The sequence below is a fragment of the Pararge aegeria genome, chromosome 22, assembly GCF_905163445.1.
Source record: "Pararge aegeria chromosome 22, ilParAegt1.1, whole genome shotgun sequence".
NCBI lineage: Eukaryota > Metazoa > Arthropoda > Insecta > Lepidoptera > Nymphalidae > Pararge > Pararge aegeria.
Genome location: NC_053201.1, coordinates 12,411,753 through 12,426,979, shown reverse-complemented (window position 1 = coordinate 12,426,979; position 15,227 = coordinate 12,411,753). Strand labels below are relative to the sequence as shown.

At 38.5% G+C, this 15,227-nt stretch overlaps 1 protein-coding gene across 4 annotated transcripts in view; it reads right to left on the bottom strand.

The window, feature by feature from the left end:
- The window catches only part of LOC120633905 (dystrophin, isoforms A/C/F/G/H-like), a 752,632-nt gene that overhangs the window by 10,197 nt on the left and 727,208 nt on the right, over positions 1 to 15,227 (bottom strand). For all 4 annotated transcript variants that reach the window (XM_039904299.1, XM_039904301.1, XM_039904300.1 and 1 more), the window contains 11 exons: positions 8,383 to 8,642; positions 7,034 to 7,192; positions 5,998 to 6,134; positions 5,167 to 5,285; positions 3,758 to 3,927; positions 3,364 to 3,445; positions 2,416 to 2,548; positions 1,715 to 1,937; positions 1,471 to 1,582; positions 908 to 1,028; positions 138 to 285 (listed from right to left, as the gene is read on the bottom strand). In XM_039904299.1, the coding sequence (XP_039760233.1) occupies positions 138 to 285; positions 908 to 1,028; positions 1,471 to 1,582; positions 1,715 to 1,937; positions 2,416 to 2,548; positions 3,364 to 3,445; positions 3,758 to 3,927; positions 5,167 to 5,285; positions 5,998 to 6,134; positions 7,034 to 7,192; positions 8,383 to 8,642 (1,664 nt within the window). The remainder of the gene's footprint in view (positions 1 to 137; positions 286 to 907; positions 1,029 to 1,470; positions 1,583 to 1,714; positions 1,938 to 2,415; positions 2,549 to 3,363; positions 3,446 to 3,757; positions 3,928 to 5,166; positions 5,286 to 5,997; positions 6,135 to 7,033; positions 7,193 to 8,382; positions 8,643 to 15,227) is intronic.

Sequence of the window (15,227 nt, the reverse complement as noted above, 5' to 3'; positions counted from 1 at the left end):
TGCCGTACCTCTTAACAGGTTAGGCCACCGTATTCTTAGACTGCATAATCGCTATTAGATAGCAGTCAAGGGGTAACTTGTAGTGGAATAAAAGAAGGTCAAGTTTCCTCAAGGTCGGTGAATTTAAACGTTCTTACCTATCAGGGGTGTCGGCAGCGCGAGCGCCAAGTTCAACTTGAGCCAGCCGCGTGGCGTACAGCTCCAGGCGCGAGTGCATGTCGTCAGCACCTGTACCTGTACCCGCTCCGTGCTGTGGCGACGGCGCCGGGGATTCTAACGCGTCACCTGTTACAATAAGACAAAGGTTTAATCAATTTTTTTTTTTTTATCTTTTTTTCGTTTTTTTTTTCGGTATTGAGTTGTTATTCTGCTTTTTCTTTAAATGTTATTTTTGAATTGGTTTATTTGGATTATATTTAATTTAGTTTTTTTTAATTTATTTCATTTCATTTATTCAGAATATTGGTAAGGGTACAGAATTGACACAATAAACATGGTGCCACGATAACTGTTGCAGTAGTATAAACTGTGTCGCAACAATTAACGCCCACCTCCAACAATAAATGTATAGCACCAATAAGACAAAAGTAGAAATTTATATATTTATATAATTTATTTTTGACATGTATATATTTTAAGTGCATTTAATTTTATTTCGTAATTGATGTTAAATTTTATGGGTAAAGCCTGAAATAAATGATTATTATATAATAAACAAGGGTATCTGGAATTTTTTTTTTTATCTTCTAAAGATTCTGAAACAGTTAGCTTATTGCTAACAGTAAAGCACCCAATGTAAACGTTATATGATGCAAAACATTACGTTCGCAATCTTCCAAAATTATCATACTTTTGACAAACTAGGGAGAGACGTCATGAAAATTATAGTTTAAACCTAAACACGTACCTTCAAGTACGGTTTGTACAGGCAAGTATCCTACTCGGGGATGTTTCTTGAAGTATCTCGCAGATTTAAACTTGTTGCGCAGAGCTCGTGTGAAGTCGCGAACGTCCTCGCCAGATGTAGTCTGAAATACAAATTAACAACATTTTATTTATTTTTAAACATAATTATACACCAGTAACAAAAATTTACAACAGCAGCATTTTCTGTAGCAGGTAGTGTTTTTTTTATGACAGAAGAATATCGGCCTTAACACTTCTCATTCTGAGAGGAGACAAACACCTCAGGTTGATATACACATAGCGCCACTTTGAAGTACGTGTTTCATGCCCTGCATTTACCTATTCGGTTTCAATACTGTTTCTCAGTATTGTATCTAGATGGCGCTCTTTTAATTTCATACAAATCGCGGCGAATAAGTAAAAGTAGACAAATAAGTAAATACAGTAATGATCAAGAATAAGTAATACTAAATAAGGAAGTAATGCTTGTAGTTATTTCAAAAGATGTATTTATTTCCGAGCTTGTAACAATATTTTGTGAATGGTACGGTATCATTAACTTACAGCTGTACAATACTCTTGCATGGGATGAGTGAGTTTGTGGTTTTTAGCTTTGCGGCCATTGAAGAAGCATTTCTGGCACATGTCAAAGTTGAAGCACTTGAGACAGCGGTATCTGAAACAAATAGTCAAATTAATATTTTTGACACGACAAGAATAGTGTTGGCAACATTTTTTAGATGCAATTACGGCAAATTGTCGGCATAATTAATTGCGGTATATTGCCGGCAATTTTTCTCTAGCTCACCTGAATCCAACGATAGGATATTCCTTGCATATATTGCACTTGGCTTGGTGTTTGGCACTCTCAGCGGCCGCGAGTCTGTGCAGCACTGGTAACCAGACCATCGACTGGGGCTCCTTCTGAAGCCATTGTAGGAAGTGGAATGCCTCTATGAACTGCAGCTGGCCATCGGCATCTCTTTCAAGGGTCTTCTCTTTGGTGTCTTCCTTCTCTTTCTCTTTTTCCCCTGCGCACAAAAATAGTGATTATTAAAAACGAGTGGAAAGAGAAAAAAACAACCTTTTTAAGATCATAAAATCAGATGGCTCTGTATTACTATGATAACCTTGATCTGATGATCCAACTAGGACAGTCTGCGGGCTCTTTAACTCCTTAAGAACTTAAAGCCAATTTAGGAATTATTGATTTGTTCTTAAAATGTAGGTATTAGGATAAGGTTCCGCTTCCAAGTGGCGCTTAGGAAATTAGTTTTCGTCGTTTTTATATGATGATTTACAATAATATATTAAGAAGTATTACATAAACGAAGTGATACAGTCGTTCAATGCCTTTGATTTCGTGGGAAATGGCATTTCCCAACGATTTCCTCATTTCGACAACGTCGTGGCAGTACATAGATTCTATGTAGAACTCTTACTGCTGAGACCAGGAAGGGTCCTTTTCTCGATTCGCGTTTACGATACGATTACTCTGTTTGAACAAACCTGCTTTTCTATCCAGAGTGCTTCCTCTATTGCCTTCCTTGGTAGCCACAGAGGCTTGTTCGAAACAACTGCGCACTGAAGGCTCGATATTCGACCCACCGAACGCTGCCACTTCGCCTAATTGACGCGGCACCTGAAAATTAAAATTGCCGTCAGTAAAGTGTAAAATATTATATAATTTCCGAATTTCATAAATCTCACACAAAATATTTTTCATTGTTTCGGATGCTTGCTGGTAGGTCTGCATCGTTCTTTGACGATCGTCTTGCCATGTATACTTTTGGTACCCTCAAGGCATTTCCTAGAGCGATGTTTCTGTTTTTGACCTTAGATGTAGTGCATCCTTGCGACAACCATGTTTCCTGCTATATATAATTTGGATACCTTCAAAGCGAGATTAAATAGGACATTTACTTAACCAGTTAAAAGCTAGACGTTTTTGATCGTTGGTTGCTAGTTGGTAATGGTTTTAGTATTGCTAAGCGATCCAGCAACGAAGTGACGTATTGGAACACTGTTGGATATGTCGTTATGAGTCTTAAATAATCTCCAGCTTATCTGGTTATTTTTGAGGGTTTTGGTTAAATACAAAAGGTGTGTATTTAATCGAGCACTCTTGTATATCTTTTAATTTGTTGAGCTGGTTTAAGTTTTTGAAGATTCAATAATTCATAAATTCGAGTTTGGATATTGGAGAAGGTAAGTACGGTTCCATAATTGCGGTTGTGCCCAGCATCGTGTAGACTTATTGGAGCACTGTTAGATGCGTCGTTATCTTCATAACCACCGTCCACCGAGGCGGGCGTGAAGTAATCTATGCGTATTAAAGTATGACTTTAATCAAGCAAAAGTCTTCTTGTATATCTTTTGATGTTTTGAGTTCGATTTTATAGTCGTTTTGATAGTCCATAAAAACATAAACATAAAGAAAAAGATTAAAAAACTTACTTGAATACAGTCATGTAATAGAAGTCCCAGTTTTCTTTGGTCAGCACGACAAGATGGGTCGGCGATTAATCGGAATAAATACCTGGAATAAAATAATTTAAACATGTATAAACTTAATGAGAATATATGAAAATAGAATGGAAAAAGGAACATAAGGAAAATGTTGTTTATGTTAAATTTAATTACAAAAACTAATTTCTGTTTATAAATTTTATTGAAATATTATGTTAATAATTTTTTTTTAATTAAAAGTAACTGAACAGCGCCATCTCTTTCTCTTCCTTTCTTTTAATTTATCTTTCTTTCTATCCAGGCTTCGCCATTGTTATTCATGAGGCTTTAGTGTTGAGTTTTGCAAAAAGGTTAGAATGGACTTGAGATGGAAATTGCTTACCTATATTTCTCTTCCAAATGTCCCTTGCATAGTAACACCAGCCCAACTTTAAAGCTCAACACCCGGATCTGACCGGTCCTCTGGCTGTCATACACGTTAAGCAACCAGTTGATCGACAGATCCAAACAAAGGGGCACATTCACTAGACTCGGGTTTTCTGCTGCTATAACCTGGTAACGATACAAAGATGAGTTATAAAGACAGTTTTCGTCTTTCTTCTTCCGATTATCTTACTTACCATACAAAAAAAAATATTTTTGGTATGGTAAGCGGAAAAAAATTGGCTATTAACACACATTTTTATACCTATAGGGCTTACACAGGGCGGTACATTGAAGGGCGAGTTCCTTGCATGCCCTGCTTAGTGCCCTGTTAAAAGCCAATTTTTTTCCTCAATCAAAATAAAAAAATATTTTTGGTACGGTAAGTGGAAAAAAATTGGCTATTAACACACATTTTTATACCTATAGGGCTTAAACAGGGCGGTACGTTGAAATGCGAGTTCATTGCATGCCCTGCTTAGTGCCCTGTTAAAAGCCAATTTTTTTCCTCAATCAAAATAAAAAAATATTTTTGGTACGGTAAGTGGAAAAAAATTGGCTATTAACAGACTTGCCTTGACTTTGGCTGTGTAGGCCCTATCAACCCGAGGCGTAGGTGTACCCTCACGTGCTTACAAATATACTGGCAACCACGCCCTTCAGACTGGAGCACTGCATTGCAACAATGCTGTCAGAATGCAGATAAAGAATATCTGCAGTGCGGGTCATAAAAACTTATGGATAGGTTTTTATAGTTCTTACAGATCAATGCCTATCTTAACAAAATTTTATTTTTGAGGGAGCACAGATTTATAATAAACTGCCATCTGATATAAAAGAAGCTAAATCTACGTTTAAGAAAAAATTAAAATTCTATTTGATAAGTCGTTTCCAGTAAACGATGATCTTTGTTTAAGTCGTATGTTTTTGCTCGGTAATATTTGTGAAACTACCCGATTGTACGAACATTTTCTGTTAGCTGCATTAAGTTATGCTTTATAGATTTATATATACCTTCTATAGTGTACGCTCACAACTTTATTTATTTTTAAGTTTAATGTTTTCTCAACTAAGCGAATTTTTTGTAATTTTTTTGAGAAATAAAGATCTTAAACCACATCTTTACGTTTTTATAAATCGTACTGAAGATGTTTTTCGTTTTGTATCATCTGCTCTCTTAGTGCGTACTCTGTGCATACACTTTATTTACGCCACTGGTAGTACTACTCCGGATGAGCTCTGTCACAAAAAGTTACTACTACTGTTTTAACTTTCAGTTCTAGCTGTTTTTTTAATTGTAGCGTGGGTATTTACGGAGGCACGTGAGGTTCGGCGAGGCAATAAAAACACTTAGTGTGTGGAAGTTACCTCATATAAGGAAGTAAGGACAGTGATCATATCCGGAATATCTATGAGCCGGTCGTTTTGAGCTCTGAGTCCGTGGGTGTCGAAAGCCTCCAACGCCGATGGTAACTGAAGCATGTGCACTGAAAGAAAGAAAATATTTCCTTATAAGCAAAACATTGGCCATATATCCCAGCAATTAATAAATAAGATTTTATTGATATCAACGAAATACATAAAGTAAGTAAGTTATTAGACATAGAGTAAGTAGTTTATTATAATTGTTTTGTATATATATATATAAATATATATTTTTAAACTGAAATTGCTACACCAACCCGTTCCTTAGTTTTTTTCCTAACGTCAAAGGTATGTCTGGAAGAGATCGCTTTAGTGATAAGACCGCCTTTGCACGCTCTATTTTATTTTCTAAGTTTCTTCTGTATTTGTGTTTAATTTGTAGAAAATGTGTGTGTGCAATAAATACTTCAAACAAACAAACATAAGAGAGGGTTAGTGCTATGGTATGCTTTGAGGCCGATTTTAAATGTAAAGGAAGTTTCATACATGAAATTTCGTCCAGTCTAACTCACCTCACCTTAAAACATGACCTATTTTGAACAAAGGTCTTAAATTGGTGATGTTTTACGAATAGAAGTGCGCAAGATACCACTTAAATGATTCATTTTCATAAACGACAGTGCAATGCATTATAGGTTTTTCAGATCAGAGCTGATTTGCCTATTTAGTAATATTTTTTGCATAGCACTCTATAGTATATTAAGCAATGATTGTTTCATATAATCAAGAGTTTCCCAAAAAGTTATTGAGTATTACTGGTGATTAACAACTTACTGCAAAGGGCCTTCTGGACAGTTCTAAGTTTGAGGGCAGTTCTATATGCCGAGAATCGAACCTCGTTGAGATCAGCTAATGAGTTCATCAGCTCAATCATCTTTGGATGGTCCCAATGTGTGGTTTCTAGTTCATGGCTGAAAAATAAAGTGTTACAGTAATTTTATAGAGTGGGTAAATAATTAAACTTTTGATAACAATAAATTCATATTGTCTAGATATTTAACTAAATTTTATATTTTTTTACAAATACGCTAATAATTATTATGTAATTAATAAATAGTTTTCAAGAAACAATTAAAATTATATTTGATTAACAACATGACTTTGAGTAAGTGGGTATTTCGATATAAATACGACTGCATAAGCGATACACATCAGTCCTGTATAGAATCGAACGATGTAAAGATACCTCCCGGTGTCTTAGTCGTCGGTCTTAAATTATTTGAAGAGTTCCATTTGAAAGTTTATCTAAGAGCGTGTCTTGCTTTTTATATATCCACTATAACCTCAATGTAGAAGTAGCTGAAAATTTTTGGAAGAGAAATGCAGAAGATCCTATTTGTTGGCACTAATTAAGGTACAGTGAGCTTCTACAACTGACACGATTTTCATGACGTTTAAATAATATAACTAATAGTTTATTAGCGGTGATAGCCTAGTAGGTAAGGTCTCGGCTTCCCTTTCGAGGGGACTAAGTTCGATTTCCGGTATGCAGCTTTTTCTTTTTGGAGTAATGTGCGTTTTTAATTTAAGCAATTAAAGATCACTTGCTTTAACGCCGAAGGAAAACATCGTGAGGAAACCTGTACGCCTGAGAGTTCTACATAATATTCTCAAAGGCGGCCTAAACCCTTTCTGAGAGGAGAGTCGTGAGAGGGAGTAAGCTGTTAAGGGGATGGTGATGATAACGTAACGAAAGCGATGGTGGTAAAGTAACGTAAAGGAACGAATATAAACAGACTTTGTATTTGTTTAACAGCTGTCTAATAGGCACATTTACTTTAAAATATCATCAATGATAAACATCACTTACTTAATATAATATGGAACATTGGCTGGCGTGACAGCCCGCTCCCAGGGGGTGCGGACAGACCCGGCAAGAAAGCCTTGTGCGGCGCCTGCTCCACCGTCCCGAGCCACTCCTGCTAGCTGTCGCGCCCGCTCCTCACCGCCAGCTGTTAGTGCTGATACCCTGGTAAAAAAAAAACATTACAGTTCTATAAATAGTGCAGACAATTTTTTTGTTCTACAGTAAACGTCTTGATATCATTCCAATTAGTAAGTAAGTTATTAACTCACAATAATATTTTCAAAAAATATAAGCCGTCTAACTGTTCACTTATGTGCATGGCGCTCAAAATGCTGGCGCTATTCCCCCTTTGAATTGCTAGACCTAGCCGTTGGTCTTAATAAGCGCCAGCTCTTGGGTCACCAGACGTCAAGACAATGTAAATTTGTCATCATAATATCAAACGAAGGACGTCCTGCATCATTGGAAGGGGTTTTCAAAAAAGATTGTCTTGCGCTATTTGTGACCAGAATCTCATTGTATCGTTGTCATCTACCGAACCAGTGAGTAGTCTGGCAACGCTGTGTTATCCGATGCAGCTCCGATACCTTGAGAGCCCCCGACCATCACTCCTACGAGTTATATGTCCCATGCCACTTCTGCTTCGCAAGCCACCGATTAACTCTGTGACTCTCGTTAACTCTGATTCTTTGCGGCTTTCCTCTTTCCTATTTTGATGACGTACATAAAGTTTTACGATAGCTATATTCCGATTTTAGCGAAAATATGGTCTTCTGGACACTACGGAGGTCGTTTCGATGTTATTAATTCCGGAACTATTTATCCTAGATAAATTTTTTGTAAACAAAAATAAAAAAATAACAGCGTTCTGGAGGCCTATTACCATCGCTTGAAGCAGTAATGGATTCATTTGGTTTACATTTTGTTTCAGAACTATACTACTTATTATCATGTGTTATTTTAAAATAGAGTTGTTGTTATGATACGTCGTGGAGTCATCGGCAGGAGCATCATCAGATAAATATTCTTGGACTACGAAACTTACTTCTACTATTGAAACTAAGAAACTGCCTTATCATTTTTGAAACATAGTTGCATTCCGTTCCAGTATTATCATGATAATATAACTCTTATTGGCTCCCCAGCATCACTCCCTGAAGCACTTGGCGACCTGGGCGGCCTGCTAAGCTTCTGGAGTGAGCTTGGCGGGCTGGAGGGACCCGGGAGCCGTACCAGTGGCACTACGTATTACCGAAGGTTCCGGCCGACCAAGTACGGAGTCAAGCCCAGGGAAAGAAGAAGAACTCTTATGATATCCGTTATTCTAAACAAGAGATGTCAAAAACCCTTACCTAGTATTCAAATCTTCAAGTCTAGCAACCAAATGCTCTGGTAGCTGGACATTATCTCTAGCCATCGCCTGAGCCTGGCCTCTTAGTTCATCCACCAGCCTCTTCAAAGGCGGCAGTTGGGCCCTCGCTCGAGATACCGCATCCAATTGAGTGCGCGCATCTCTCGCGTCTCCGGGTGCACGCCATGATGCTCGGGCGGCTTCTGCAGTCTGAACCCGCGATGCAAGCTCATCGAGGGATGTCGTGAATGTGCGGACGCGCTAGAAAGAATAATAAAAAAACAAATTAATATCTTGTTGAATAATGGCATTCTGTTTGTTTATAATTTCTTTATGGCATTTGGCATAAAGAAATTATAAACAATAAAAAAATTTGGCATTTCTAATGGCATTTATAATTTCTTCAATCCTTATACTCCACACCAAACAAATCTTCGGCAATGACTTGATAGTGAATAATTGTTAAGACTTAATAATTATTCATTGTAGGTTAACATATTTTAAGGATGCTCCGGTTTCGGAGCGAAACGTGCGTAGAGGGTACATTGGCGAAGATCTGTTTGGTGTGGAGTATAAGGATTGAAGGAAATTATAAATTACACCATACAGATTCTCCTGCCTTTCGCAGAGTATAGCTAACTAAGCTTAATTTTTAACATATTAATCGCAACTTATCAAAGTGATCAAAGTTCTCAAGACGTAAAACGCTTCCATATTGTAAACAGAGAATCACTAATCACTTCCAATTTACACCGTTTACTGCACATACTTTTATAGAACTGTACGAGGGTTTTACGACGAGATAAAACTACATTTCAAACTTTTTTCCGATACCTTCATCATTTCTGCCACTGATAATGCTATTTTTTGTAAAATAAGATGTCAAAAACGCGTGTGATTATCGCAAAACATAATCGAGAAATACGCCGCTGTTCAAAATAGTAATATTTATAAACATCCTGTTCATGAAATAGTTACATAAAAATTACTTTGACGTGACTGCCAAAGATTGTAAAGATTATAGCTAATATTAAACATAAATTAAACGGTTGTCTATTACGTCACGAGGTGCCGGGATCGGTTCCCGATATAGCATTTTTCTATTTGGAAATAGGTTTTTTTTCTTTTAATCCACTACTGGTTGACTGCAATGTCACCTGCAGGGCTAGCACAGACAGCAGACAAAAATTATATATCCCCCGATTGTATCCCCTGACAGGGGATATAATCAAGGTGTCAAAGGATATAATGAAAAGTTTACCCCCGTTTAATATAATTCATAAATTATTTGGATATTATTTCCATTTGTGCGCCAGTGCTCTGAGAGTTGATAAAGCTGTGGGCGAAGAAAAATTTTTATCCTTTCCCCGGGATATAATTGTCTAATGCCCATGTACCCCGTACTGGTGGTAAGTTATAATGCAGTCTAAGATGGTAGCGGGCTAACCTGTTAGTGAGTATGTCATACCCTTACGCGGTTTCTACGCGACATCGCTTAGCGGCACGTCTTTGTCGGTAACTAGCCACGGCCGAAGCCTACCACCAGACCAGGCCAGAGAAAATTCGGAAATTATAAATTCCCAAGTTTCCCCTGCCGGGAATCAAACCCGGGACCTCCTACTTAAATTCACAGAGGTCACCGTTGCGCCAGGGAGGTCGTCAAAATGCGAAGACAACACCAGTTTCCGTACCTATGATAACGCTCCAAGTTGGTCCCGGGTATAATCACTACTACTACTCTCTGGCGCAGTCGTAAGCGACATAATCTTATAATTGGGAGGTACTTGGTAGTTAGCTATGACGCAGTTTAAGATGGCAGCTAATACTTAATCTTTTAGTCGTATGCCAGTTATACTCGTCGCGTCGTACCGTTACGCTTAATCTCTTGACGGCATGGCTTTGTCGTTAGGTTGGTAACTAGCAGTGGCGTGCATTGGGTTTCTTACCAGGGTATGCATACACCAGGAAAATTGCATAAAACGGCACAAATTCTCCTCCTATTCGAGTTATATATCAATGTTAGGGTATGCAGTGCTTTTGTGCATATATGGAGTGCACACCACTGGTAACTAGCCTCGGCCGAAGAACCAGACGAAACTAGAGAAAGTTCAGAAAATGTTAAGTCCCAAAATGCCCCAGCTGGGGATCGCACCTGGGAACTCCTTCATCGCTTAACACTCCGCTGGTGAGTCAATATTAATAGAGAAGACAACACATCCCAACTGTTACAAAAAAAAAAACACGCGTTTAAAGGATTTTTTATGAAGTCGGTAAACATGTATAGCTATCGTGTCAAGATTCCCTACATCAACCTTGTAAGGGAACACGGCGTAACCTTGGCAGGGACACTCTGGTTACCAAGGTTGTATACGCTTACTTTATTTATTACGACTGTCAAGTGTTATACTGTTTAAGGCTGACAACAACAATAGTCTGATAACCTACATCGGCATCCTATACAACTGTATATCTCTATTCCTACTAATATTATAAATGTGAATGTAAGTTTGTTTGTTACGATTTCACGCAGAAACGACTTAACCAATCCTCATGAAACTTTGTACACATATTCTTGGAAGTGTTAGAAGTAATATAGGATACTTTTTGTCCCGACATTTAGCTCGGTTCCTTTGTGAGAGGGGATGAAGTGTTTTACGATTTTACACCACAACTCCGACAAATTATAACCGATTTAAATAATGTTTTTTGTACTATAGAGGTTATAATATGTGTTTAATTTTGCCCAAACTTTGTGCACATCTGATGAATGTGGTTGGAGATAGAGGACAGAACTTCTTAGCGGACAGCAGCAAACCCCTCATTAAAGGCTCAGCGATACTGAATACTTTAAATTTTTTTTGAACTACCACTAAATTTAATGCCACGTCAAAAACCAAAATCAAACGCGGACGAAGTCGCGGGCAACAGCTAGTACTTTATAATTCGTCAGTTGTAAATTTAAGCGCACAAACCATCGATCACTACAAACGCAATAAAATCCACAATACTTATTAGCGGGGTAAAAGCTATACTATATCAATATCAGTATTTTTTTATACCAACCAGATGGGCTACCTGATGTTAAGTGAAAAACCACCAAGCTCTACTACTACTAAATCATTCGATGCATTCTTTATCTTGCCGTGATGGCATAATCATAGAATTAAGAACGTACAGACACCGTGTACACGATTAATCGAAGCATCAAAGACCACTCCAACTCCGTCAGGGTTCTAACAAGCCTCGGACGAAGAACCAGACGAAACTAGAGAAAATTCAGAAATTGTATATTCACAAATTTTTCTCGAATCCGGGATCACGCGTTTAAATCCACAGCGCTCACCGCCGCGCTAGGAAGGTCGTCGACAATGCGTGGTAAGTATCACACACAAACCGTCAGTTGAAATTCGAATACCAATGTGGCTAGTTCTAGGAACCTAACAGACTTGCCATGCAAACACCGTGTTAGGTGTCCCATTAACATCCGAGATTGTTTGGTACCCGTCCCAGAGAAAGGGAATGGACTTTTCCCTTTACAATTGCCACTCACGTTGCCATTAGGGCCGTAATCGACGCACTTGAGTCGCGTACCCTGCATACCTTAGCTCGCATAGATGTATAATGAGATGTAGGGTACAAAAGAAATAACTGTTAATTTTTTCGGAATTCTCAAGGAATTCTGGGCGCCTAATCCTAACGTTCACGTGATAGTTAACTACGATTAGTATGGAATAAAGAAGCGACATCAAGTGGCAATTACGTATACTATAAGTACGATTTGTCAGTTTTTATTTAACTTTCGAGTTTATAGTTCGGTGTATTAGACCGGTCGTAAAATGATTGATTGGACGATCTAACTTTGAAGTGTCGTTGGTTTTCATCATCATCAAAGTCTCCTCCCACAGTAAGAAGGGGTTAAGGCCGTGGTCCACAACGCTGGCCTAATGCGGATTGGTGGACTCCACACACCTTTGACATTATCGAGCGCTCTCAGGCATTCAGGTTTCCTCACGATGTTTCCCCTCACCGTTGATATTTAATTACTTAAAACGCGAATAGCTAAGAAAAGTTAGAGGTGCGTGCTGGGATTTGAACTCGGCCCCCCGAAAGGTAAGTCGAGCTCCTACCCACTGGGCTCTCACCGCTATCCTTTATTATTATTTAAAATTATATTATATAAAATATACTGCAATGTTATGGGGTAACTTTAACTGTTTATGATTGCAATATAATATGTCAACGGACAGACGTCTGAAATGCTTCATTGAGCAATTAGCTTATGACTGGCTCAATGCGATACTAAGATCACGTTCTTACACCTATCCTATATAGAGGGCACTCGTGCATTAAGAACATTTCATATAACATAATTCGTTTAATCGTAACTGTATGGCTGCTTTAGTAGTTTGAACTTTTAATTACAGATTACAAAGTCCTCTTTTCACTTCCCAGTCCCAACCAAAAAAGTGTGTGGTTATTGGGTGTAAAATTCGTGAAGTTAGGAAATTAGATTTTGTCACAACTGTTTTAGAAAGCACGTATTGAAAGACAAATCTAGGGAATGCACATCTGTGGTATCTCCTTAAAATTCAGGGTTGGATTGCTCGTGAAAGATTGCGTGTTTTATATAACAGTACCTCACTTTACCTGGCTACGTTCTTGCATTGCAATAAGAGCTATTTTAGCTAGGACAATTCCCGTGGTCCCAAATCCCGAAGCAATAGAATAATGTCGTTTAGGGAAATTTTACAGAGCTTTTGGGTTCTCGTGTCATTTGTCAAACCCTTTAGCGAATGCGTTGCTTTGAATTCGAAACGGGAATTCTTTTAAGACAATGAATTTATGAATCTCATGCATTTTAACTAGCTACGTCCCACGTATCGGAATTGAATACGTAAAGGATATCATTCACAATTTGGATGGAATCCGTACACATTATATTCAAAACGGTGTCATTTTCGAAATGGAAATCATTTTCTACGACCTCTCTGGCGAAACGGTGAGCTCTGTGAATTTAAGTAGAAGGTCCTGGGTTTGATTCCCTCCCCCTCCTTTGGCAGCGGTTATGGTAACGGCGGGGCAAGGGGTGTTAATTTGGAACTCCCTACAAAAGACCTATGTCGGAAATCTATCGGTTGCTATTACGATGATGATATCAGTTAATAGATCCCGGCCGGAGTATCCGGTGCCTATTCGGCCCGGAACTAATTTGCAAAGACACCACCACCACCGCGTACTGTAATGATGACTTCTGTGAAGACGTGATTTCGCAGAAGGAGGCCGCTGAGCGGGTGTTAAGACACTCCAGACGCGCATCCGCTCAAGCGTAGACGAGTGGGAAGACGACGGCTGCAATTTCCCGCTCGCCAGCTTCTCTTGGGAGGCAGGTAGCTATTGGGCTAGCTACCCGGCCCTACACGAGCCTCTCTACGGTTGGGGCGGTTGGTAGACATCTGGGAGGTATACAACGGGTTCCCCGGGCGTCTAACATAGCCAAGAATAGGGACATGCCGTGGTTGTTTTTAGTTTGGGTATACCCCTTTAGAGGGGGGAGTCCCGCATAACCTCCGTCCTGCCCAGGGTCTGAGGTATCAATAAAGCTTTTCCAACACGCAAAAAAAAGGGGTTATAATGATGGGTTATTTTTGCAGCATCATTTAGTTCAATTGTTAAAATTAACCGAGCACTCAAGTTAGCAATTAAGTTATATCAAAATGTGAGCAGGCAATTAGTTAATTGAAAGCATCGAAAAGGGTGGGGTGTAAAGTGGGTGTAAATGCATCTGTCTGTAACTGGGACAGGGTATAATTAGGACGAAAATGCGCTGTCTGTCCGTCGACAGCCTAATGAAATGATTGGTAGGTATTCAGCACCATTTTGTCTTAAAGGCCAGGTCTTGGGAATGGGGTGACTTTCGTACTTTAAATTCGAAATCACAATTCAATAATTTATGTATTTTAAGTAGGCTTATTTCCGTTTTCAATCGCATTAATTTCTAATTCGGATGTCTAATGATTTACGTGATTTCTAGAAAAAGTTTCACGAACTCTTATGTGATGTCTAAGGACATTATGCGCCGTCTAAAGTTACATCACCGATGCGGCAGATCTTAAAGTTTAGGAGACTCGTAAACTGCAGGGCTAGCACGAGCAGGAGACAAAAATTATATCCCGCAATTATATCCCCAGAAATGGGATATAATTAACGTGTCCACCTGCTAAAGTACGGGAATATAGAATGCTGGCAATTTAGTCAGCATAAAATTTATATACTTCCCATTGGCGTAGTGGGCAGCGAACCTGCTTTCTGAGTCCAGGCTGTGGGTTCGATTCCCACAATTGAAAAATTGTTTGTGTGTTACAAATGTTTTTCTGTGTGTGGGTGTTTATCTGTATAGTATAAGTATTTATGTATATTATTCGATAAAAATATTCATCAGTCATCTTAGTTCCCATAAAACAAGATACGCTTACTTTGGGGCTAGATGGCGATGTGTGTATTTTCGTTGTATATTGTTTAATCGTTTTGTTTTATCTCACACAAGATAGAAAAATTATTGTAAAACGATGTTTGAAAAAGAGGTATGTATATATCAATTTATTGCAGACTTCCTCTTTAGAATTAGCTTTTCGAACCGGTGGTAGAGCCAAAACGAACAGGCAGACTTGACGTTTGAAAATTGCTTATTTTAGACCATCTTGAATACTTTAAATTTGTTTTTTTTTTAATAATTATAATAAAGTGTTCAAAGGTACGTATCGTGTTCCTATTCCACTACCAAGCTAGCCGCGGAATATCTTCAAAGGAATTAATTATGCATAATGATCAACTTCCACAGCGCAGCTT